At 37.9% G+C, this 24,788-nt stretch overlaps 1 protein-coding gene across 3 annotated transcripts in view; it reads right to left on the bottom strand.

The window, feature by feature from the left end:
• NSF (N-ethylmaleimide sensitive factor, vesicle fusing ATPase) overlaps window positions 1–24,788 on the bottom strand; it is a 66,710-nt gene that overhangs the window by 5,737 nt on the left and 36,185 nt on the right. For all 3 annotated transcript variants that reach the window (XR_004256933.1, XM_032236750.1, XM_032236751.1), the window contains exons 10-18: window positions 20,874–21,039; window positions 19,648–19,722; window positions 18,479–18,666; window positions 15,919–16,014; window positions 15,637–15,793; window positions 14,271–14,404; window positions 11,285–11,351; window positions 10,676–10,755; window positions 1,304–1,438 (exon numbers count right to left, since the gene is read on the bottom strand). Coding sequence is in view for 2 of the 3 variants with exons in the window: in XM_032236750.1 (XP_032092641.1) it covers window positions 1,304–1,438; window positions 10,676–10,755; window positions 11,285–11,351; window positions 14,271–14,404; window positions 15,637–15,793; window positions 15,919–16,014; window positions 18,479–18,666; window positions 19,648–19,722; window positions 20,874–21,039 (1,098 nt within the window). In the remaining variant the exon portion in view is untranslated. The remainder of the gene's footprint in view (window positions 1–1,303; window positions 1,439–10,675; window positions 10,756–11,284; window positions 11,352–14,270; window positions 14,405–15,636; window positions 15,794–15,918; window positions 16,015–18,478; window positions 18,667–19,647; window positions 19,723–20,873; window positions 21,040–24,788) is intronic.

The following is a 24,788-nucleotide window of genomic DNA, read 5'->3' as shown; positions in this document are numbered from 1 at the left end:
TCTTATACAGCAGGATTTTTTATATTAACTACTCGAAGGGTAGAAATTATGAGTTCTATTGATGTTCAAATTTCTGCTCCAGACAGAAGCAGATCAAATTAAAAGCGAGGTGTGGACATGGGCACTGTTGTCTTCTTCACCTTATTCTATTATTTCAGGCATTTGTATAAACATGACACAATACCATAAGATTTAGAAGAGATTCCTTCCTACAAAATGTAAGAGGAAGCAATGTCTCTTTTGAAATGTTGTTAATTTTAACTAACAGGTTGTGAACAACTTAAGACTGTCACAGTCAGTAACTTCTAAAATCAATTGGGATTAATAACAAATTTAACTGTCACTTCACTGCAATTAGTAAATCCAGCTACTAAGAACTCTACAATATTGATAACATAAACAGAAATCCTAATTTAAATGGAAATACTAATGTTCATTGTAAATGTTGCAATAAGTTGATCTAATTAAACATTAGTTCAAAGATTGTTTTCAACAATTTCAGTTTATATAAAACCATCAGTATCTGGGATGGGTAATTATCTCTACTGCAAATTACATAATTCAAGAGATGTTAATTACAAAACAGCAGCTGTAATTTAAATATGTATACAATGCAATTTCATTAATTCTAAAATCTTCAAAATCAAGAATCTTCTAGAATCTTGCCTCTAAAGGAATAGCTGTATAAAACTGCATAGAAGCAGCCTTCACTGTTTAAACAAATAAATGTGGACATTATAGGACCTTTTAAAATAATGATCTGCAGACAAGTAGTATTTTTGGACAAGGAAACTTAACTACTGGTAAATCTTTCCTACGGAAATATTTTCATTTCAGATTGTAATTGTTCATGTATTTTAGATGGCAATTATTTCTCAATCATGGGCAGAAGAAATATTTATTGCCACTTCTACTCTTCATTCCAAGATAAAGTTCTGTTTTTCCAAGATAAAGTTATATTTTCACTCCTAAATATTGTTGTAGAAAGATGGCCTTGACAAAGATATGCAAGATCTGTTGGCTAGGCTAAAAGGGAGGAAATCTAAAACTGCTAGATAATATTCCGAAGTGGCTCAGACAGACAACTCCCTAATTCACAAAGTAGTGGGTGATGCAGAACATAGCCAATCTTAATACCAGTAGCTTCAGCATTCTTGTAAAGCAGATTTCCTGGTATGGGCTACCTATTAAGGATAACAAAATAATTTCAAAAGATTCACAGACTCAATTTGTCTGACACTCTGAAGAAATTCGATTCTTTTTTCAGATTTCTTCCTCCAGGGCACACTAGTGATCTCCTCACCTCCAGGGCCTCCATGAGATGATCACCAGTAGCAATGTTGGGAATATGGATAGTAGTGCTAAACGCATCCAGCATCTCCATCTCCTGCAGGACATCTTTGCGACTAGTAGTCCCAACAATCAAGAGCTTGCGACCCTAAATATTAATAAAAAATGCGAAGGTAAAAGGTAAATGAAACTGAACATTTTTGAAAATAACTCAAATTATAATTTAACCCTTTGGCTTTCATCATTCCTTTTCATAGTTGGCAGCTTAGTAAGCTCATCCTGCTGGACCAGTTCAGTGCTCCAAACCACTTTTTTACACTGAGGCAAGTCACATGAAGCCAAGAAAGCCAAAAGAGGCCGTGAAAGCAATGGTTTCTCAAATATTGTTTTTTTTTAAATAAGTAAACATGGAAATACCACTCTGTTACCAATGATAGTAGCTTTTGATATCCTTACACTCCATGCATTTTAACTCTTTAAAAAAAAAAAAACTTTAAATGCTCTTTCCAATAAATCTGAAAACTACTGTGACTTATGGAAGACCCTACATTCTTGTTAAATTATACTTTATAGATTTCAATTAAGCATAGCTTGGCTTAGGTTACTAGTATAGTATAAAAAAGGAAAAAGTTCCTATCAAGCAAATGAAAAGTATCAAACTGCCAGATTCATCACTAATCTTGCCTGAATTTCCAAACACCTCTGTCTCTCCTTGGTGAGATGCTGACTAAAACAGGAGACTGGAAAAGATAGCCCAAAATGCAACATGCTCAGATACTGCTTGAAAAGACACTAACAAGCCATTAAAGCAAAATTAACACTTCAATTGAAACTATTAAAATAAGTAATTTAAAAACTGTATTCATTTAATTACATTTCTGTAGCACTCAACATCTAAAACACTGTGGGAATTTCCCAAAATAAGTGATTTTATAGTAGATACTGTTCACAAAATTGTTTCCACTGTTCTTAAAAGTTAGTGGAGCAGTTGGTTTTCCCCATAAATTTATTTCTATCCTTCTGATTCTTGTGAGTCACCCCAGTGCTTGAACTAACCTCTGGCAAGATCAATCTGATTAAGCACAAACAGTGGTGAAATATGTGAAAGAGAACAGTTTTGTCAGCTGCTGGAAGTAGAGAAAGCTATGCTTTTAAAGCCATAAAGCAATTATTATGATGAAAGATGGAGCCCACCCAGGAAATAATTTTACATTGCCAACTGGAAGGTCATGAAGTTTAAATGGTGAGATGGATATCAAAACACCGATATAAAAAATGTACTTCCAGACAAATCTTTCATGTAAACTAGGAAAACAATTAAGGTACTGAAGTATTAAATGATATAATTTTTTAACTCAAATGGGCAAGTACTGCAGTTCTTCCAAAGTCCATTCAGCCAGGGTGGACTGGCACTAGAAACCAGGTTCTGGTCCACCCTCAGTGACAGAAGTCCTCTGAATGACCTTGGTCCAGTCATTCCTTTTCAGCCCAACCTGCTTTGCAATATGGTTACTTTGGAGAAAACCAGAGAGAATGCTATTTAGGTTTTCTTCAATGTCTGTAAAAAGGCAAGATATAAATCTAATAAACAAGGTGGTGTCAAGTGCTGGGGAAATCAGGAAATTCAGGCAGTTCAAATGAGTATAAAGATTTATTGTAAGCTCAGCTCTCTATAAGAACCTGGCCAAGTGACCATTAAGGGAATATGTGGGAGTTAAGAAAGGAATTCAAGGTGGCCTGGACTTAGATCTCTTGCAGGCGCACAGGGACTCATGACTTATGACACGTTTGACCCTCCCTCGGGTTCAGCCTGGTCATTTCCTACAGATGGTAAATAATGAGTTTAAACTAAACTTATTAGGTAAAATGAAATGGGAGCGCTAGCACATATCAGAGTGTGGAGTCCTGGTGCTTTCTAAGCTTCGTTGTTTTCTTGCAGATGTTTCACTATCCAACTAAGTCACATCTTCAGTGCTAGAAGGAAGGGTAGGAACAAAAATGCAGGTGCAGTGCAATAAACAAGTGCAGTGGACCATACTTCCTCACCCTCCAGATATTGCATCAAATCAAGTGAAACAATTCCTTTCTTAAAAATCAAACTTCAAAAGCAAACCATGATTGGCACTGCCATTTTTCCAAATAGAAGAAGCTAAAAAAGAATTGCAATTCTTTGCAATTTTTGACTCCCCAGGTTTTATCCAAATTGTTCAAGAGTAGGAAAACAATCTGTCTGAAAATTGGCCAATATATAGACAAAGATTTTTATTCTCCCCTTTCATCAAGAACATTCACTGTGGAATTTTGAGAACTTATTTTTAAGTTTTATTGGATCTTGCAAAAATGTATAAAACCTGGGCCAAATTATAGTAGCAATGGCTATTAAATAAAGCTGCTGGAAACAGATTCTAATTATTCAACAGACCATATTAATGCTACTTTGGGAGTGGGAGGGAAGCAAACAAACTCTCCCTCTCCAATTCAGGTGAATTCATAACAAAGAAAACCTAATATTCTATCACATCAGCATTCAATATTAAAAAAGTAAACAATTACAGTCTGACAATTACATCTCCAATTATGTGGCTCGTTCAATTTTCTGACTGCACGTCTAAGATATTACATTTTCTGAAGAGGGGAAGAATGCAGTACATATTACTCTTGTATGTACTGGATTCAAAACAGAGTAGCTGATTCATAAAGGGTATGGAAGGAAATCATCTCTATTTGTAAGCATTTCAACTAAAAGATGAGCTGTTTTTCTGAAGCCATGAGGACACCAGTTTTAATTATCAACCAATCCTAAGATCTAAGAAAGTAATTTCCACCAATGAAAGAGAATTGTTGTAGCTCAGGGCTAAACTGTGATGTCCTTGGTGCTCTCTGAGCTTTGTTGTTTCCAAGCTCAGAGAGCACTAAGAAGCCCACAACATACTTCCTCAAAGATATCAAATCTTTCTCTAAGTTTATAGAATGAGGTGGGCTATTAATTTAGTTTAGTTTAGTTTAGTTTATTATATTTATATGCTGTCCTTTTCCCCCGAAGGGGACTCAGGGCGGCTCACAACTCAAACCAGGGAAGGGGGATACAGACAAAAATTAAAAACGACACATAACAATGCATAATTTAAAACACATGACAGTCATACCATTCGAGACGGGGGCAACAGCTCTTTAGCCCCAGGCCTGTCGGAACAGCCAGGTTTTAAGGGCTATGCGGAAGGCCTAGAGGGTGGTGAGGGTTCGAATCTCCACGGGGAGTTCGTTCCAGAGGGTCGGAGCAGCCACAGAGAAGGCTCTCCGCTGGGGAGTCGCCAGTCGACACTGGCCGGCAGATGGAATTCGGAGGAGGCCTAATCTGTGGGATCTAATCGGTCTAGTGGAGGTAATTGGCAGCAGGCGGTCTCTCAAGTACCCAGGTCCAATACCATGAAGGGCTTTATAAGTGATGACTAGCGCCTTGAAGCGTATCCGGAGACCAATAGGCAGCCAGTGCAGCTCGCGGAGGATAGGTGTTACGTGGGTGAACCGAGGCTGCATTCTGAACAAGCTGGAGTCTCCGAATGCTCTTCAAGGGCTGCCCCATGTAGAGCATGTTGCAGTAGTCCAGTCTAGAGGTCACAAGGGCGCGAGTGACTGTTGTGAGGGCCTCCCGGTTCAGGTAGGGACGCAACTGGTGCACCAGGCGAACCTGGGCAAATGCCCCCCTGGTCACAGCCGACAAGTGGTGTTCAAAAGTCAGCTGTGGGTCCAGGAGGACTCCCAAATTGCGAACCCTGTCTGAGGGGCATACTGTTTGACCCCCCCAGCCTGAGAGATGGAACACTTGGCCAATTAGTAGGAGGGAAACACACCAGCCACTCGGTCTTATCTGGATTGAGTACAAGCTTGTTAACCCCCATCCAGTCCCTAACAGCCTCGAGGCACTAGCACATCACGTCAACCGCTTCACTGAGTTGGCACGGGGCGGACAGATACAGCTGCGTATCGTCCGCATACTGATGGTATTTTATCCCGTGCCGTCGAATGATCTCACCCAGCGGCTTCATGTAGATATTAAACAGGAGGGGGGACAGGACCGAACCCTGCGGCACCCCATAATTCAGGGGTCTAGGGGTCGATCTCTGCCCTCCGACCAACACCGACTGCGACCTGTCCAAGAGGTAAGAGGAGAACCACCGTAGAACAGTGCCTCCCACCCCCACCTCTCGCAGTCGTCGCAGAAGGATACCATGGTCGATGGTATCGAAAGCCGCTGAGAGGTCAAGGAGCACTAGGACGGAGGCACAACCTCCATCCCTGGCTCTCCAGAGATCATCGATCAATGCGACCAAAGCGGTTTCCGTGCTGTAGCCAGGCCTAAATCCCGACTGGAAGGGATCTAGATAATCAGTTTCCTCCAAGGACCGCCGGAGCTGAAAGGCTACCACCTTCTCAACAACCTTCCCCACAAAGGGGAGGTTGGAGACTGGACGATAGTTGTTTAAGACGGCTGGATCCAAAGATGGCTTCTTCAGAAGGGGTCTCACCACCGCCGCCTTTAGAGCGGGGGGAAAGAACCCCTCCCGAAGGGAGGCGGTAACAACCGCCTGGATCCAGCCCCGTGTCACCTCCCTGCTGTTAGCGACCAGCCAGGAGGGGCATGGGTCCAGTACACATGTGGAGGCACTTACAGCTCCCATGGCCTTGTCCACGTCCTCAGGGGTAACAGCTTGAAAATCAATCCAGTGATGTCCTGCCAGATTCTCCCCTGGTGCCTCAGCTGGCTCTGCGCAATTGGAGTCCAGGTCCGTCCGAAGCCGAGCAACTTTATCCGCGAGGAATTGGGCGTAATCCTCAGCTCTGCCTTGCAAAGGATCGCTCGTATCCCTCCTATTTAGGAGGGAACGGGTTATCCTAAACAAGGCGGCTGGGCGTGACTCAGCGGAAACAATCAGAGAGGCAATGTCTGTTCTTTTGGTCGTCCTAATTGCCCGAAGGTAGGCTCTGATGCTGGATGTTAAAAGCGCTCGGTCAGACTCAGACTTACTGGATCTCCATTGTTGCTCTGGGAGTCTCTTTCGGCGCTTCATCTCCCGGAGTTCCTCAGTAAACCAAGGAGCCCTCGTGGGTCCACTGCCTCGGATCGGCCGTAAAGGTGCAATCCGGTTAAGAGCCCCTGCCGCTGCTGAATTCCAAGCAGCAACCAGAGTCTCTGCCGGACTGCGGGCGAGGGTATCAGGAACAACGCCAAGCTCCGTCTGAAAGCCCAAAGGGTCCATAAGTCGCCTGGGGTGGAACCACCTAATCGGTTCCTCCTCCCTACAGTGGGGGTTTGGTCTCTGAAAGTCAAGCCTCAGTAGGTAGTGGTCCGGCCATGACAGGGGTAAGATCTCACTACCCCTCAAACCAAGATCACAACTCCACTGCTCCGAGAGGAATACGAGGTCGAGCATGTGACCCGCCAAGTGAGTTGGGCCCCGAATTACTTGGGTCAAGCCCATGGCTGTCATGGAAGCCATGAACTTCTGCGCTCCATCAAAGTGTTTACCGAGCGAAGGCAAATTGAAATCCCCCAGAACCATAAGCCTGGGAAACTCAATTGCCAGCTCGGCTACTGACTCGAGGAGCGAGGGGAGGGCTGCTGCAACACTGTTGGGAGGCAGGTACGTTAACAGCAAGCCCATTTGACCCTTGAGGTCCAACTTCACCAGCAGGGACTCACACCCGACAAGCTCCGGAGAAGGTATCCTACGAGGTACTAGAGACTCTCGGATAACAATAGCCACACCCCCACCCCTTCCTTGGGATCGCGGCTGATGAAGCACCTGAAAACCCTCTGGGCACATCTCTATGAGGGGGACTCCTCCCTCCGGGCCCAGCCAAGTTTACAATCTAAACTTGTTATGGGAGACTAATCTTATATCTCAAAGTTGTATCTGCAGTGTAAAGAAACTAGTATAGTGTTTCTATGAGCCTTACATAGCAAATTGTCCTCAAGAGAAAAGAAATGCAGCCCAGCTATCTGCTACAGCACACTCACGGCCACAATTAGCAAGTTGCTGACAGGGAGGCAATGACATTGTGCGAGACAGCATTTCCAATCACAGTGGAAGAGATTAGAAACATACATAAGCAGGTGCCTTTTTCCCAGCACAGTGTGGGGAGAAAGAAACCATCTTCCTTCCCTAGCACCAGACTATTAGGCTCTCTGCTACAACTACAGGGGCAGGTCTATGACAACAAAATGCCCTTAGGAATAGGATTTTTTTTTAAATATATGGCAAATTTCTAAGGTTGGTTGTCATTTTTATGGAAAGAAAGAAGAGATTTCATTCAGTATAAATTGTCTTGTGAAATGCCAAGACATTCTGGACATAATTCCTAGAAAGAAATTATTGTCTCTGGGGCTGGGAGGGGGGGGGGGATCAGTAACAGGTTACATTTCCCCATTATTCTAGCAATGTTAGTTGAACATTTTTAACTTTTTTACATTTTTATTCTCATGTATGGATTGCATGGTCCATCAGCTTTTAATAAAATATTGAATGAAGCTACAAAGAGTTGAACAAAATCTATACCATTCTTCCCAACTGCTGGCTATGCTTACTACAAATTCTGCAATGGGCATCGCTTACATTATTTAAACTCTGAGGCCATTGTTTCACTGAGAGTTTTCAAGTTCCAGAAAAAATAAAATTAAAGCCATCAAATTATGGACTATATCCTTCTCAAAGACAGCAGAATTAAGGCATCTCTATCCATAAAGACTATAGAAGTAAATAAGGTTACATAGGTATGTACATACGTACATACATACATAAGTACATACATACGTACAAACAAAATCTGTGAGGCTCACAAAATAATTGCTTTAGTCCCATAGTACGTACGTACGTACACACACACACACACACACACACACACACACACAGAAATTTGTAGGACAAACATAGGGAGGGTGTCTTAAGCAGGCCCCATTCAGAAGATCCCCAAAACAGTTTGCTGGGTTTTTCATAACATTACCAAAATTGTCAATCTAGCTTAAGGGGGAAGAGGGGGAAAGGGGGAAGAGTAGAAGAGAAGGATACTGCACTGGGCTTTTACCCTCTAAGTCTAATTGTTAGTTTTTTCATAGGAACCAGCAGGGAACCCCATGTGAAGCCTCTGTGGGGTTCCCGAGCAGAGCATCCAATGCCTTGTGTGACTCTGCATGTAGATGAAGGAAGCCTTTCGGGCTGCTGGGCTGTTACTGCTCCTTTCTCAGAGAAATGCTTTTTTCTCTGGCTTGGCTCCCTGCTGGGCCAGCGCTTTTCAATCTTCCTCTCTCCTTTCCCTCCCCCACTCCTCGGTCCTTGTAAAAAAAATCCTCTCCCCTCATCTCTCCTTTTTGCAAAACCCATGGAAACATGAAAAAAATAAGAGAGCGCAGAGACGTGGCATTATTATTTTTCTTTTCTTTTGGAAAATCTATATTAATTTTAAAAAGCTTTAAAAGTCTGTATAAGAAAATATACGAATTCGTGAATATAGACCACTTGTATGGAGGAAAAGAACTGGATATTTCTTTCTCTGGATGGATTTTTACAAGGACGCGCCACTTCTAAATGATGTCTGTCTGTCTGCACACACACACACACATATACACACACACACAGTGGAAAGCTGATAACCTGGTTTCGAAAACCAAGTGCCATGTAACAGAGTGAGCTCCCATTCTTATCCCAGCTTATGTCTACCTAGCAGTTCAAAAGCTTGCAAATGCAAGTAGATAAATAGGTACCACTTTGGTGGGAAGGTAACAGCATTCCATATGCCTTTGGTGTATAGCCATGCTGGCCACATAACCACAGAAAATGTCTTCAGACAACACTGCCTCCCTCAGCCAAGAAACAGGGATAAGCACTGCACCCTAGAGAGTGAGATATGACTGGACAGGGACCAGGACAGGCAGACAGACAGACAGACCCACACACACACACACACACACACGGAAGTACAGATCTACCTACATTAAGGGCCAAAATTGTGGAAATGTTTTGGGAAAGGTGTATTTTTAAGGTTTGATGGCTAATAACACCACTTTTTTTCAGTAGTACCATAAAATTATATATCAATGGAAAGATAATTTAATCAAGAATGTAATGCAATGAAGTTTATTCAATTATCTGTATTCTATGAAATGTTATAGACAAATAACCAGAAAAAGAAACCACAACTTGCTTAGGTTGATATCAGGTAGCTTTCCTTCATCTGATTGTAGCAAATGAGCATGAGTGTTTAGAGAGCCAATCAGGTCTCATCTTGTTTTAGCAATGAGCCAATTTGATCACAGTAGGATTCAATTATTGATGTCATGTATTGAAGCTGAGAGAAGAACATTTGTCAGTGTGTTATGTGATTGCTATTAAGATGGTTGAAGTTTTTATTATTATTATTCTTTCATTTGGTGAGCTTGTAAAAAGTAATAAAATTAAAGTAATGGTGCAAAGAGTTGACTAAAACATGGCTAAAATCATTTACCTGGACAGAGGAACAATGGGACAGTGTTATTTGGAGTGATGAGACCAAGATCTCCTTGTCTGGTAGTGATGGCATAAAAATACACTTTTCCTAAAAGGTTTTCACAATTTTTCCCACTACTGTATATATACAGCAAAAATGCCTCCCTGATTAACTGTTTTCAGTTTTTTATGGTAACCCCCAATGCAAATGTAGTGAAGTTATCTTCCAAACTAAAAAAAAGAGAGAGAGAGTAGATTTTAATTGTTAGGGCCCATTCTGAAATCAAATTTGGTTATCTCCTCCCCGAGATCCGGCATGCTCCTATCCTTCTAGTCTTTTAAAAAGCCTTAAAGACCTGGATTTTCCCATAAGCATCGAGGTAGTATATGTCTAGAGCCTAAAAAAGCTATATGTTGTATGTGAATGGTGTGATTTTCTTCAGGAGTTTTTATATTAATATAAATCAATGTTTTTATACTTTATTACTGTTTATAGGCCATGCAAAATTATTGATACATAGCATATCTATTTTAATCTAAAAAATAAAGCCTGAAAGCCTTTCTACAGCAGTTTCATAATGACATTACCATGCATAGCAATATCTATACAAGCATGCCACTATGCAGAATAACATGTTGAATTATTTTCCTCAATAATACCTCAGAACTCAGAAATGCTAATTTTCTCCTTAATATATACCCTAAACAGAAAGACAAATTGACTTATCATCCAATACAAAATATATTTAAAACTCTTCTAATTGAAAGGGAAAAAGACTGCCCTGTAAATACTTCATCTCTTTTATATGAAATTGTTTCATTGTTCTTAAAAAGGCTCTTGGTCTCAGATGAGCACATAGCTCAGCTAACAAATACTTTGTCTTGTTGCAAGACAGGATACTTACCTTAGGTGGTGCTTTTTTCAATAACACCAGAAGGGCCTGTAACACCAGGTTGGAGAAACGTGGCCCGATTGGAACATAATCTGAAAGTTTAAGATAACAAAATAACACACATATTTACACAGCTCATGGAAAGCCATACAGAGTGGCAATAAGTTGAAACATTGTTCCATTTCAAAGTTTGGAAGTCGGGTCAGTTATACTCTTCCAAGTGTAGTATTAAGCTAACTAGCGCTCCAATTTCATTTGAGCCTTGCTGCTGCCACCTCAAATGTGGTTAATATCAAATAATGCCAATTAGGAAACTAGCTATGATAACAATAAACCTTTGAGTTGATAAATTAGAGCAGGTTAAATAAAACTCTCCTTTAATTTAATCTCAGGACCCAACCATCCTTCCTTCTTCTAGTGTCATGTTACCTTCTCTTCCAAATAACTAAAGGTGGATACAAACTCTATCATCTACACCTGCATAAATTGCCTCCAAATTGCTACCTCCTTATCCAAGCTCAAGCACACCAGGCACAAGAACCTTTGATTTCATTAAAAAAATGGGGTTTTGTCCCAAGCTCATCTGTTCTTCACAGATATTTCCTTTACAGGCATTCTCACCAAGAAGCCGTTCAATGTCGTCCACTACCACACAGCTGAGCTGAGACTTGTAAGCATCATCAAAGATCTAAACATCAGGAAACAGAAGCAACAAAGCATTTTGTTAATGGAGTCTTCAAAGAAAATAATAATAAAGCTTTGCCACTTGGAACTTAAGATTTAAATTCTACCAAATTCAAGTGTTTTAGTTTAACTTATTTTAAAAGAAAAGCTCTTTAACTGAAGTTATATAACTACAAAGGGAGAAACTGATTCTGCACAAAGCACATTCTAAAATCAGAGATTAAGAAAAAATATTTTGTATTATAGATATCTAGTAATTTTGTTTTCCTCCTTTGAAGGGTTTATTAAATATTTGAAATTTTTGAATGGAACTGCCCTCCAATTTTTGGAAATTATTCCTCTTATCCAGCCCTATGCCATGTAAAATATGCTGAAAATATTTTTTTAAATTTCAATTTCCTAAAATTTGGAAGATGATGATGTTATCTGTGGCCCATCCACATTCTTAAAATTAATTTTTCCTTTGCTTTATGGCTCTTTCCTGCTGCAAATGCAGATATGTATCTTTCCTTACATAGAAATGTGAAGACCTTTTAATTAGATATATTAGATTTTTGTTCTCTGCACCACTCTTTTAGTAGATTCACAGATTACGTGAACTTGACTCATTTATACACCACCAAACTTCTCTTTTGTCTTCCCTAGCATTTCAGTTTAATATCCTACATAGCCTAAATTTATTATTCTATGTGACTAACCATAATGATCATTATTCACTCTGACAACATCCAGGGAATAACAATGAGATTCAAGATATCTACTGAAAATGATTTTTTCCTCCTGTGTTGGAAGCACTGTTTTAAGCAACATTATGAAACTGAAAATAAAGTAAGACAATTTATATTAAGCTAAAAAAAGGCATTCCCTTGCTCTTCAAAGAGTAGCTGTAGAAGACTATTTTAACTATCTATTGCACTTCAGACAGATTCTGTTTACATGGGTCTTTTTCATTAAATATGATCAAAATAACTGATACCCCTCTCTTCTCCCCCTCCTAATTTGCAGTAAAGTAAGTTGAAACTGATACAAGTAAATGACATCCAGAGACACTTAGCTTTTGATGCATGACTCTCATCCTTTTTCTAAATAACAGAGCAAATGAAAATGGCATGGAGAACATGCTATATCCCTTACAGGTAAAAAGTCACTACTGGATTTCAGTGATTTTTCAGGCAAACTATTTACTCAGGCTATTTGAATAGAAAAAAGTACTGTTTGACTATTTGACCAGGAAGACCCCATTTCTGAAAGGCAGATACAAAAGTCCAAATGTTTAAGATTATCATGCAAGTCCCCAAATGTGTATCTAGTGCAGCTTTAAGATGAGAACCAGAAATTACAAGTAGAGAGGTAATACCTAGATCTTTAATTATTGGCTAAAAGTAATATTTAATCCAACAGGCTGATTAGCATGGGTAACTTCCAATTTACTTGAAATGTATTCATTAGAGAAAAACTAGAAACCTATGGCTTCTCTAATGAGGATAGGATTTGACCAAGCAAAAAGATTCCTGAAGGACAGAGTCACTGACACAGGATGGCAACCAGAGCTAGACGCTCTTCTAGCACCATGCCAGTCAGTTATTAATAATCCTTAATAAATAACAGACATCACAAAACATTTGTTCTGGTTAGAGTCAATGCAGTCCCTCCAGCAGTTATTGACAGTAAGTATCAAAAAATTCCTTTCCATGAATAATTTTGCCTCATATGTAGAATGCACTGCTGCACTCAAAAATTTGCAAAAGTTCTGTAATTCTGTATAAGACTTCTACACTAGCAATTTGAGGAGTGGCCAAACATTTGTTTCTTCATTTATTAAATTCACATGTCATGCATTTCTCTGGGTGACTCTGGGTGGCTTACAGATCATAAATAAATAAAAACATTTAAAAATTATGCAAATTAAAAATGTTAAAACTAGCGGGGGGGACGGGGACCCAGAATCAAATGCTAGATGGTATAGGGATAGGATCTTCTTACTCTGTCAGCCATCTCCAGCAGTGAGACCCCCCCCCTCAGGGCCCCACACTAACTGGCCAAAACAAATTGTAACACCCTTCTGGAAGGCCAAAAGAGAGGGTGCAGTTTTCACCTGCTGTGGTAGAGTGTTCCACAGAGTTGAGGCCAAAGTGGAAAACAATTTTCTCTTTGGCCCCACCTTCTGGAATTCCTTGGCAGACAGTGTCTGTACAAACCTCTTCTGTTGGCCCAAGAGGGGCGGGCTAATGCTATTGGGGTGATTTGACCACTCCTCAAATTGCTAGTGTAGAAGTCTTATTCAGAATTACAGAAGGTACTTGATTGCAGTTATTGCCTCAAAGCAATCCCGTGCTATGAAATACTGATATCCCTAACTTAATATTTCATAGCACACTTTAAGGCAATAATTGCAGTCATCCTAAAATTGTGATTCTTTGGGGGAAAATATTTTTGGCAAGGCTGTACATCCAGTAGGAGAATTTGAGGAAATTTCCCCCAACAGGGAAGAATCACATTGAAGGCGGTTGATGAGTTAAGAGGCAATCCCCCTCATGCATTTTCCTCCCTCCTTCCCGATCTTTTTACTATAATTCTATTTTTCATTGTAATTTCCATTTTTATTGCCTTAGAAATATTTATATTTTATGATTTTAATGTTTTAATTCTATAAGCAACCCAGAGTCACTTCAAAACAAGATGGGTGATAAGTAAATAGATGAATAAATAAATAAATATCTGTTTTAGCTTTTTGAATATCTTTTCCTTTGCTACAATAAAATTATTTTCATACTTATGTTTCTTAGATCCTGATTTGAATTAAAAGCTACATAGCTAATTTGTAAAAATATTTAACAAACTGTTAAACAGAGCAATAGAGAAAAATTATTTAGTAATATATCAGAAAAAAATGATTAGTTATAAAACAGGTTAGTAATTATACCTTCTTAATTGCCTGGCACTTGGCAGTTTCTGAAAAGCCAATCATTTTATCAGGAGAACAGATCTTGATGAAGGGGAAATTAGATTCCTCTGCAATCTTTGCAGCTAAAGCTGTTTTCCCACTATGTGGGGGACCTGTTGGCGAAAAATAATCCAAGGATAGACAAAAGGAATAGCATGCCTTGCCAGTCATAAAAAGACAAAGTCTCTCCATGAAAACTGAGTACCCATGGAAGAAAAGATCTCTCCATTTGGCTGAGACTTACATGAACTTTCATGTTCTTAAAATAGCTATGAATCTAGAATCTTCATTGAGACACAAATCACTTTTAATACTAAACCATATGCTAACCTCTAGGAACTTCATTAAGTTTGTCTCCTTGATGCATTGGCTCTTATGATAGAACAGAGGTTTTATCTATCATCTATCTATCTATCTATCTATCTATCTATCTATCTATCTATCTATCTATCTATCTATCTATCACATTCAACCCACTGATCATCATTAACTGCTTGAAGTTATTTAAAAAATATACAGAATAATTTTGAAATTTCTTAAATTTGTGGGGTCAGGAGTGGAGATGGTATAGAACATCTTAAAATTTTATCAACTCCATTAATCTAAACAACAGAAATTGTAATTGTGGGTTTGAAACTAGCATCTCCCACTATTACTAGATACAAGGACTCCTTTCTTGATATTTTTTATAGCACTGAAGTTTCAGGCTTGCCTGGATAAAATTAATTAATTAAGCAATGCTATTACAAACTGAATGAAGACTTGGTGATGATCCTTTTGGATAATCTACTCCCAGAATTAGACAATGACAATGCTTCATTGTTGCTTTTGATGAAACTCTCAGCAGCTTTTGATATAAACAATTATTATATTTTTTTGGATTGCCTCTTTCCCAGTTCTAAACTCTACATCTATCTTCATGATTTGCACTCAGACACATAAATCTTTTAGAAATTTTAAGAAGATAAAGCAAGATAGAGAGTATGTATTATTTTAACCATAACATTAGATAGCAGCACTAATCATATGTAGAAAATCACTTCAATGGTTCCCAGTTTCAGTTTGCTAATTGTTAGAAACCAAGTTACAGCATTTCAGATATCACACTAAATATGATTTGAGGTTATGCTGAATTAAGTTTCTGTAAGTTGTTAAGAGGGAGAAGAATATACCAATCCTTTTTTTCTCACAGGGGTGCCAGAAACCCTTTTTATAATCCAATATGATACTAATAATCTTCCTTTAGAAATCGCAAATCATTTCAGATAGAAATAGTCTCTCTCAAGCCCAGCACCCTTTCTAGGAGACCACATTTAATCCATCCTCTGTAGAGCAACCAACATACCTTCCAAAAGAACACTGACCAAGGGAGTCCGATCACTATTTTTGGCCTGCTGAACAAGAAGCTCCCCATCATCCAGCACCCTAGTAACAGGGTCACCCCACTTAATAATGCCATTCATAACATAGCTTGTATAATCTTCCTGATTGGTCCCAAATGCCTGTGGTTGGAAAGAAACAAATGTAGTAAAGCAAATAATGAACAATTACCTCCATTTGCAAGAGTGGGAATGACATGAATTAGTTCTCCTGTTTAGCAACAAGAAGAAATGAGAGACACACTCACCGGCTTAATATCATTCTCCAATGAAGTCAAAAAGTCTCTCCTTGTCACCTGCAGAGATTCTGCTTTTTCCATATCAACTTCCACCTTAGTGCTGGCCTAATAAAAATGGGAGATAGCACATCAATAAGACAGCCAACAAAATCATAAATTAAAATAGGTCTACAATAAGTAAACAGAATGTATCAGAGTACAATTCATGAGTATATGCAGAAAGTAAAAGAAACAAGAAGTTTAAAGTATATAAACATAGGAACTGGTACATGTCTGATGAGTGTGAAGGATGGTTTGTAAGAACAAAAGGTATGGAATGGTATAAAAAAGTGTTTGAAATAAGTTAGTTTTAATTATTTCCCCTTTTCGTCTCCTGCTTTATGTTATACAAATAAATCAGTTGTACTATTTCTTATTTCTTTACTGCACCTTGCATAAATAATATTAGTTACTCCAAAAAAGAATCAATGAGTAAGTATGTACATATGCCTGCACGCCTTCATTCCTTTTTATTTGCTTCTGTCTATGCTACTGAACGTTGTGTAATTAGGACAGTTGAGCAAAATGTATGATTTGAACTTGGACCTTTTTATTCCACATTCATAAAAAGATCCCCAGCATTTTCTCTCTGAAATCCTTACACAACATGATTCTTTATTGAAGATTTACAATTCTTCCTTGTTAAGTGCCCAAGATAATGGAAAGATGTGCACATTTGGATTTCAATTAATGTGAGAATGCATACAATCTTTCTGTATATTAAACGATTGCATTAAGAAATGTGACAAAGAAGTGTGCAGAAGCTAACTAGCTTCGTAAGTGATTCTGAGCTGGGAGAACAAGGGAGTGACTTGATAAAACCAGGGAAAATAGATCAGCACCATGGAACCTGGCACTCTATGGAATTGCCATAGAAAAACTTTCTTCCACTTTAGATTTTAGACCATCTTTAAAGTGCATTTTCCTTCAGGTTCATTTTTATAAGCTACAAAGGTCTCCTGCCTCCCCAAATTCATCTGCAGAGCATACACACTAAGAGCTATGTGTTCCAGGATGCATTCCAAGCCCAACACCTGTTACAGTCACAGGCTAACAAAAATCAGCATTTCAACACTCTCCAATATAAAAAACTAATTTAGCTTGTTTCAGCTAATCTCTAATTTACTCATCCTGACATTTCACATCTGACATCACTCATTTCCTGCTAAAAGCCCAGTGACCTTTACAACCAAAAAATGAAGGAGAAAAAGAAAACAAGAGAAAGAGAAGAAAGGAAAGGAAAGAGAAACACTCCAATAAATATCTCACCCTGAAATCAGGCCTTTGGGAACTAAGCAATAAAACTGTTGTAGATGTTTACCCTCTTTGTGCATATAATTCATGATATATGCGTAAAATCTAATTCCATTTCAATATCTAATAGTAGACCAGGAAGACAATGTTTGTTTTAACTCAGAAATAAGGAGACAAATGTAATATGAAGGAGATACAATCTATTTCATGTATCCTACCAGTGTATCACTCTTAGCCTCTATATTCAAATTTGCATGTTTTTTGCCTGTGCACCTGCATACTTTTTATCTCTTTGTGAAGTGAACATTTCATTAGGTGAGCACAGGCATAACTTTGCACTGAATTTATTTAAAAATCCAATCCATATGAACAGGCAGCCAAATGTTATTTTCAAATTGAAAATAACTGGAAAATAGGTATGCATTCTATGAGGGAAACATTCCAATCCCAGATTGTTCCAAAATGGAAGTTAAAGTAGCTCCAAAACATTTAGAAGCTTCTGTTACAAAGTCAAAACATTCCATGATAGAATCTCACAGTACTATCAGGTATATGTACCTGCTCAGTCTTGTTATAGCATTTAACAAAGATGAACCCTGCCTCCAACAGCTGGCCTCAATACCTAGAAATTAGCAGGTAAGGGGAAAAAAAGCTTGGGACAATGGTGCTCAAAGAGCTAAGGGAAAGAAGATGTAGCTTTGAATCATACTGTCTAAATGATGTAGACATCTGAACAACAAATAGGGTGATCATTTATTTTATCTAGTTTTAGATTACAGCAGAAGAAGCTGCGTGCTTCAATATTCTTTCATCTTTTTTTGAAATAACATAAATCTCCCTTGAAAACTATTTTTACTTGTTACGTTTTCTTCCCCCAAATATTGCTAATTTAAAGATTTATTCTGCCTTTTAGGGTTAACTCTTAAATTATTTATAACTAAGCAAAACTCACAAGGGCATTTCTTTACCCTCCTACCATCAGGAAGGAGATAAAGAAGCATAGCCAGCTGCACAAACAAGCTGAAGAACAGTTTTTATCTGTGGGCTGTCAGACTCCTGAATGCAAAATAATATCATAACTACATAATACTTGCAGAACCGGCGCAACATGTAGCATGTTCACACTGGTGCAATAGGACTGGGTATCTGTTAATATAATTTATTGGGTTAGGGGTATTGTAAGAAGAACAAAAGAGGAAGCGGCACAAGAGGACAGGGCCCAAGCTCATTATCTAGTGCATCTGAAGAGACTGGGTAGTGCTAAGGAAGAGCAAACCTTAATATGTCTGTTCATAGCTGTGGACTGGGCTGCCCGAACCAGACCCTCAAGTTCAGCACCACTAAAGTTCTTGGTCTCCCCGGCCAGTTCTGTAATATCCACATCCACAGCCAGCAGTTGGTGGGTTCGCATCCTTGATGTGTGGATATTGAGAATCTGCATTCGACCTTTTTCATCAGGCAAGCCTAAACAGATAAGTTGTCATTTTGCTTTAAATCATTTTTTCACAATGATCTTTTCAGATGTAGTGTGTCTGCAACTTTCAAAGATCTTATAAAGATCTTAATTGGGGGATTCTGGAAGCAATTGTCCCCAATACATCTGGAGACAGCCAAGGAAAGGCTCTTTGGACGTTACTATTTTCTCCCATGATTGCAATATTGTAACAGGCTAAGTAACACCTTTCTTTCCCAAATGCCAGCCCCCTGAGTTGATTTTAATGAGTGGGAAATGGGGTAGAGATTGCACCTCATTTTCAACTAGGATGCAGTAGAGATTTATGAATCATTTCGTTACATTTAGGCACAAATAATGTCTAACTGAAGAGTTATGGAAACATCCAGGCAACTTTCTTAGCAATAAATCTTGCAATTGCCTAGGGTTTTTTTGGGATTTCCCAGTCTAGACTTTTTCCCTGATATTCCTTAGGAGAGTCCTATCCTATCCAAATCACATTTATACTTCCCCATATTTGCTACAGATGAATATAACTATGGATGAATATAGCTTAAACTTCTGTAGCTGTACCTACCTACAGTATACAAACTTGGGAATAAGAACAAGCCAACATGTGGAAGGAAACATTAAATGTCCTTCTCTATTGCTGAAAATGGAAAAGACACAAGAATTCAAGCTCAAGGCTTGTTGTAGCTTGATATTCTTCTAATATAAGAATTCAACCAGTTCTGTATGAGCCCATAGAGGAAAAGACAATGTACATGAAGCCAAACTAATGGCTTGTGATCTGCAGTAAATGTTGCTTTTGTCTTTTGTTCAATCTCTATGAGTATTTTTCAGTCATGGGTATCATGGTTCTGTAAGTGTTCAATAGAATTCATACTGCACATCTTCCTTATTCAACAGGCCATAGAACCATATTTACCAAATCATTTCCTACCAAAACTTTTCAAATAATTTTGAAAATAATTGTTGCCCTGATTATTTACCAATCTCCATTTTCACTTCCAGTCGTCCAGGTCGTAAGAGTGCTTCATCAATCAGATCTGGTCTATTGGTCATACCTGGACATCAATAAGAAATTACTACTAGGTTGAAAAAGAATGAGTCCAGATACTACACCTGATTCTTAGGTTAGCTGTTTGAGTCTTATAAGCACCAAGCAAACTTCTTATTTAATTGTTATATGTTTCCATTAAGCAAAAGTGACAAATCAAACATAGCATTCCCACCAGGCATGATAATGTTCCTTTTACGTTTTATTTATATATGGAGATCCCAAAAGGACCTCAAAAGAGGTGTAGGTGTGTGTGTGTGTGTGTGTGTGTGTGTGTAGGAGCTATATAGTCATATGAGAGATAACGAAATGAGGGAAATGAAAAAGGATTGTTCAGTCTTGAATTGTGATACATCTAGTAATATCTAAGGTTCCAAACTATGTTTCAGAGATATGTTGATACATCTGTTATCTGTGAGTTGCTGTCTCAAGTTTTACTATTCAAATGAATGAACATGTTGATAGGATTGCTACTAATCTACAAACTAATTTGCATGAAAACAAATATAAGATACAGTATGATAGAGAAAGAAAGAGAGGGGGAGGGAGGCAGGGAGGGAGAAAGGGTGGGGGGAAATACCACCACCTTGCCTTGTACTCCCACTAACATAAAGTAAAAGAACTGGTTCTTCCACCAGTATTATTTCTTGGGTTTGTTCTTACTTTTTCTTTTCCAAGCAGTTATCACATCTTTTTAACACCTTTTTTCTGTTTTCCATTTTGTCTCTTTTAATTATTAATTTAAATATTACAATTTAAAACCTTCTTTGAAAAACAGTAGTATAAAAACTTACTGCAAAAGATATCTTTGATAATACAAAAAGCTAAGAATGTCAATTAAGGATTAATAATTCTTAAGATTGAATATAACTCATAATGTATTGTTTTAGTTTTGTTACATGTTGTCCAGGTTAACTTGTTGTAATTGGCGGCTATATTAATAAGATAAAAAAATATAAAAATTCCCTATTATATTAGATAAATTATCTAAGTTTGTCTAAGGCTCTAAAACTTTTGCTTTAGTTTCAAGACTCTGAAGAGTGAGAGTCATTCTCTGCATCCAGAAATATCTTGCATCCATGTCTCCCTGCAAATACATCAAAGATATGGCAAAGTCTCCCTCTCAAGAGAACCCAAGAGAACAAGGCAACTGCATACCGATTACCAAGATATTGTTCAGCTGTTCAACACCATCAATTTTAGACAAGAGCTGGTTCACAACAGTGTCATGGACTCCAGTGCTGCCTGCCATACTCCCTCGTTGTTTGCAGATAGCATCAATTTCATCAAAGATGATGATATGGACACCACTGTTTGCCCCAAGCTGATGAAGAAAAAGCAAAGTATATGATTAAAATACTGTCATCCTTATTCTAATAGCTATCATAGTACTGTTTTAAGGAATGCAGAATAAAGCACTTAAGCTTGCAAAAAACAATTCCACTCTAATCATAATAAAGGGAGGAAGCTTTTAATATTCATTTGGTTTAAGGCTTATGGCCATAAATAAAGCATTGTGCACCCATTTCCAGCTTCAGTATTCCAGAACAGCTCAATTAACAGTAGATTAATTCATATTATTAAGATTACGAAGGCCGCTAAAATATCTTAGGGAATAGAATATTACAATATTACATTCAGAATTTTATGAACAAACATTTTTTTTAGAACCCATGATCCATTGGGTCATCCTTTCAAAGGTATTTCCTTACCGAATGAGAAATAGAATGACATGAATGGACAAAAAGGCAGTGACAACAGGAGTTGTCTGACTCTCCTTGTGGGAAACTGGCAGGGAGCATCATAAATCACAACACATAACCACAACTAAGAGTGATGATGATGCAGCAACCAGAGCTTTGTAAAAACAACTGATGAGAAGATCCTTGAAATTTCAATTACAGTAAAAGTAATGATGGTACTTCAATGGCAGTAATGGGTTCAAGATTTTGTACCATTAAATTAATAGATTTGAGGTACTTTGATTAAAGTAGAGAGCTGAGGTGGTGCAGTGGTTAAATGCAGCACTGCAGGCTACTTCAGCTGACTGCAGTTCTGCAGTTCGGCTGTTCAAATCTCACCGGCTCAGGGTTGACTCAGCCTTCCATCCTTCCGAGGTGGGTAAAATGAGGACCCGTATTGTTGTTGGGGGCAATATGCTGACTCTGTAAACCGCTTAGAGAGGGCTGAAAGCCCTATGAAGCGGTATATAAGTCTAACTGCTATTAAAGCATTTTTGCACTATGATGCATCATTTGGGCTAATGCTGCATCATAGTGCAATCAGAAAGATTATAAACAGACAGGGGAGTTTTAATAGCATATAAATATAGATGTAATTCACTCCAAAGACTCAGGTAAATTACAGAACTTCCAGTTACATTGACTGAATTCCATTTCTGGCCAAGTCAACAATTACAAATTTTTAAAGCTATTAGAAACAAAATAAACATATACAATATGAAGTATTATCGGATTGCAATTAAGCAGAATGAATTATAAGACACAAAGGATTGCAGTTCTTTTCTCAAGAATTATTACTTGTATTTTAGATTTTTGGATTTTCTGAATCTGTGTATCATTTTGCTGACTGATATATACAACATTTCAAGTGAATGTTCCTACTGATATAAAGACGAATGAGCAAATAACATTTAGAATTTGTTTATTTTATAAAGAAAATTATGTAATATTTGACATGGCAGAGTGAGAAATAAATTCTTTCTAGAGATTTAGTTAGAGGTACAATAATTGAAGCCATATTCTTCCTGCAGTTGCTGATAAGTCGCACCTATATGAATTTTAATCCAATCCTACATTGTTAATGGGTTCAACTCACTATCATTTGTTGATTTTCTAGGCTGAACTAATTATTTCAGATCCTGCCCAAAGTTTCTATGGAATCTGTAATTGGGTTTTCTATTTTCTTGAATACCTCATTTTATGTTTGGAAATATATTTTGCTGAATGTCCCATTTGTACTTCAGGCAATGCCTTGATATTATCCAGCAGGGTATCTAATACAATACAACAGTGGTCCACAAAGGCTTGAAGAAATGGTATGATTTAAATTCTGAGTTACGTTTTGGGGTTCCATAGCCATGGTTCATGGCCACAAAAGGGGATCCACAATGAAGAAAAGGGTGAGAACTATTGCAATAGAGGATTCCTTCCTTCCAATGATGACAAGTCATCCAAGTCTAAGTTACCCTCTAATTACCATCACCATGCTTATAGCTGGCACATATTTAATTATTATTTTTATGTTGCTTTTTTATTAGTTTTATGCTGCTGCAATCAATTGACTCTCAGAGTCTTACAAAACTTTAATCAACACTAAAAACATCAATATTGGCCAAACCCAATAATAATCTATAACTTGTCTATATATAGTATAGACAAGATATATAGTTATAGTATATCTATAACTTGTAACCTTCACTAAACATGCAGCATCACTCCTTTGGGAGCAGTAATCTTCCATCTCTACAGTTCTTACATAGTCAGGGCAGCATAATTCAATGCAGTAACAAGAATAGGGTTGTCTTCCCCTCCGGAACAGAGGAGAGGGACCTTCACTGAAAATACTTGCATCTTCCAGATATTGACATTGTCTCAAAAAAAGACTGGAGCTCCCTCTTGGAGCACATTGAAGGGGCAGATTGCATGAAACCTATGTCTTAATATGTAACTGAAAGTGATAACCAATATCCTGCTTGGATGCGGTGCTTGGAAGCTAAATGCTCCCCAGTACACCCCTTGTAATAAAAATCTTACATGCACAAAATAAACCAAGCTCACTACTACCCATGTGATTGCATTTTGGATAAATGGAAGCTACCAGAAGGTCTTCAAGGGTGGTCCTATGCAGTGCAACTTCCAAATGTGAGGTGACAATTACTTAAGGAACTGTCAATAGGCTTCCTGGCTCAAAAGTGGTCGCAACTGGTGCAGAAGGTAGAGTTACACTGAGGTCTTCCTTCAAGCAGAAAAAGAAAGTCCAAGAAGACCTCCAGATGGTAAACCACTTTTGAATAGGATGGAATAATTCATTCATGGTTAATGATTATTTCTGGAATCTGACAGCTTCCAAATCTATAGACATTCCCTCTTATTTGGATTACGTCTAAGCTATTTTTTCTCTATTTAGATCCTAACACAGTGTCTACACACATAGGAAAAGTATTGGATCCCATCTCTTATTTCTTCCAAACTGCACATTAATATCCTATGGAGCTAGATGGTCTCCTTTGGCAGCTTTATTTATATATTAATATTTTAAAAAAATAAAATATCTGTCTATCCAGGTCCTTGGGAAGGACTCAGTAGTTAGATAAAATCAAATTTAATATCTGGCTGACTATGTAGTCAATCAGTAATAATTTCAGGTTCTTAATAGGTGAATAAAAATGCCAAATCTTGTATAAATATCTGTCTGGGCTTTGGTGAAACTCTCAAACTTTCAAAATGGTTTTCCAGAATTATAGCCATCAGCGGATTGGGGTGGGGTTTTGTTTTTCGTTTTAGATTGTGATGTTTTTATTGAAGTCTAAATTTATTTTAACTGGAACATGATGTCCTTCTAGAATCTGTGGTGAGAAGTTCATTGTGATAAGGGCACATGGTTTGTAAAATGTATATAAAGGACAGCTGGCCCAAATCAGCTCTGATTGTTAAATGAAATTTTCACATAATTGGCCCTGACTATTTGAACTGAATAAATAGAGGCAAGAGCAATGGCTTTTTAATAGTGGATCAGAATGATGGAGGTCTTTGTTAATGAAAAAATGAAGTAAGAATCATCTTTGTTCACTTGGATTCTAGGAATATTTTAATAATGTTCAATAGCAAAGATTCATAAAAATCTAAAAGTGGGCAAACACAGAACTGTACAATATTTGAACTTTTTAATACTTAGAAAAATGACAAGTAAAGGAGGCTTGATAGTATTATAATAAATGCTATTTGTTGCCTCTAATAATATCAGACAATATTCCTCTAAATAAAATTGTTTGATTGATTAGTTAGATGGGTATCCTGACTTTCTTTGGAGAACTTAGTTTCTATAATAGCC

This window comes from Thamnophis elegans, chromosome Z, assembly GCF_009769535.1.
Source record: "Thamnophis elegans isolate rThaEle1 chromosome Z, rThaEle1.pri, whole genome shotgun sequence".
In the NCBI taxonomy this organism is placed as follows: Eukaryota; Metazoa; Chordata; class Lepidosauria; order Squamata; family Colubridae; genus Thamnophis; species Thamnophis elegans.
Note: the sequence above shows the minus strand (reverse complement) of the source record. Positions and strands in the feature narration are given on the sequence as shown.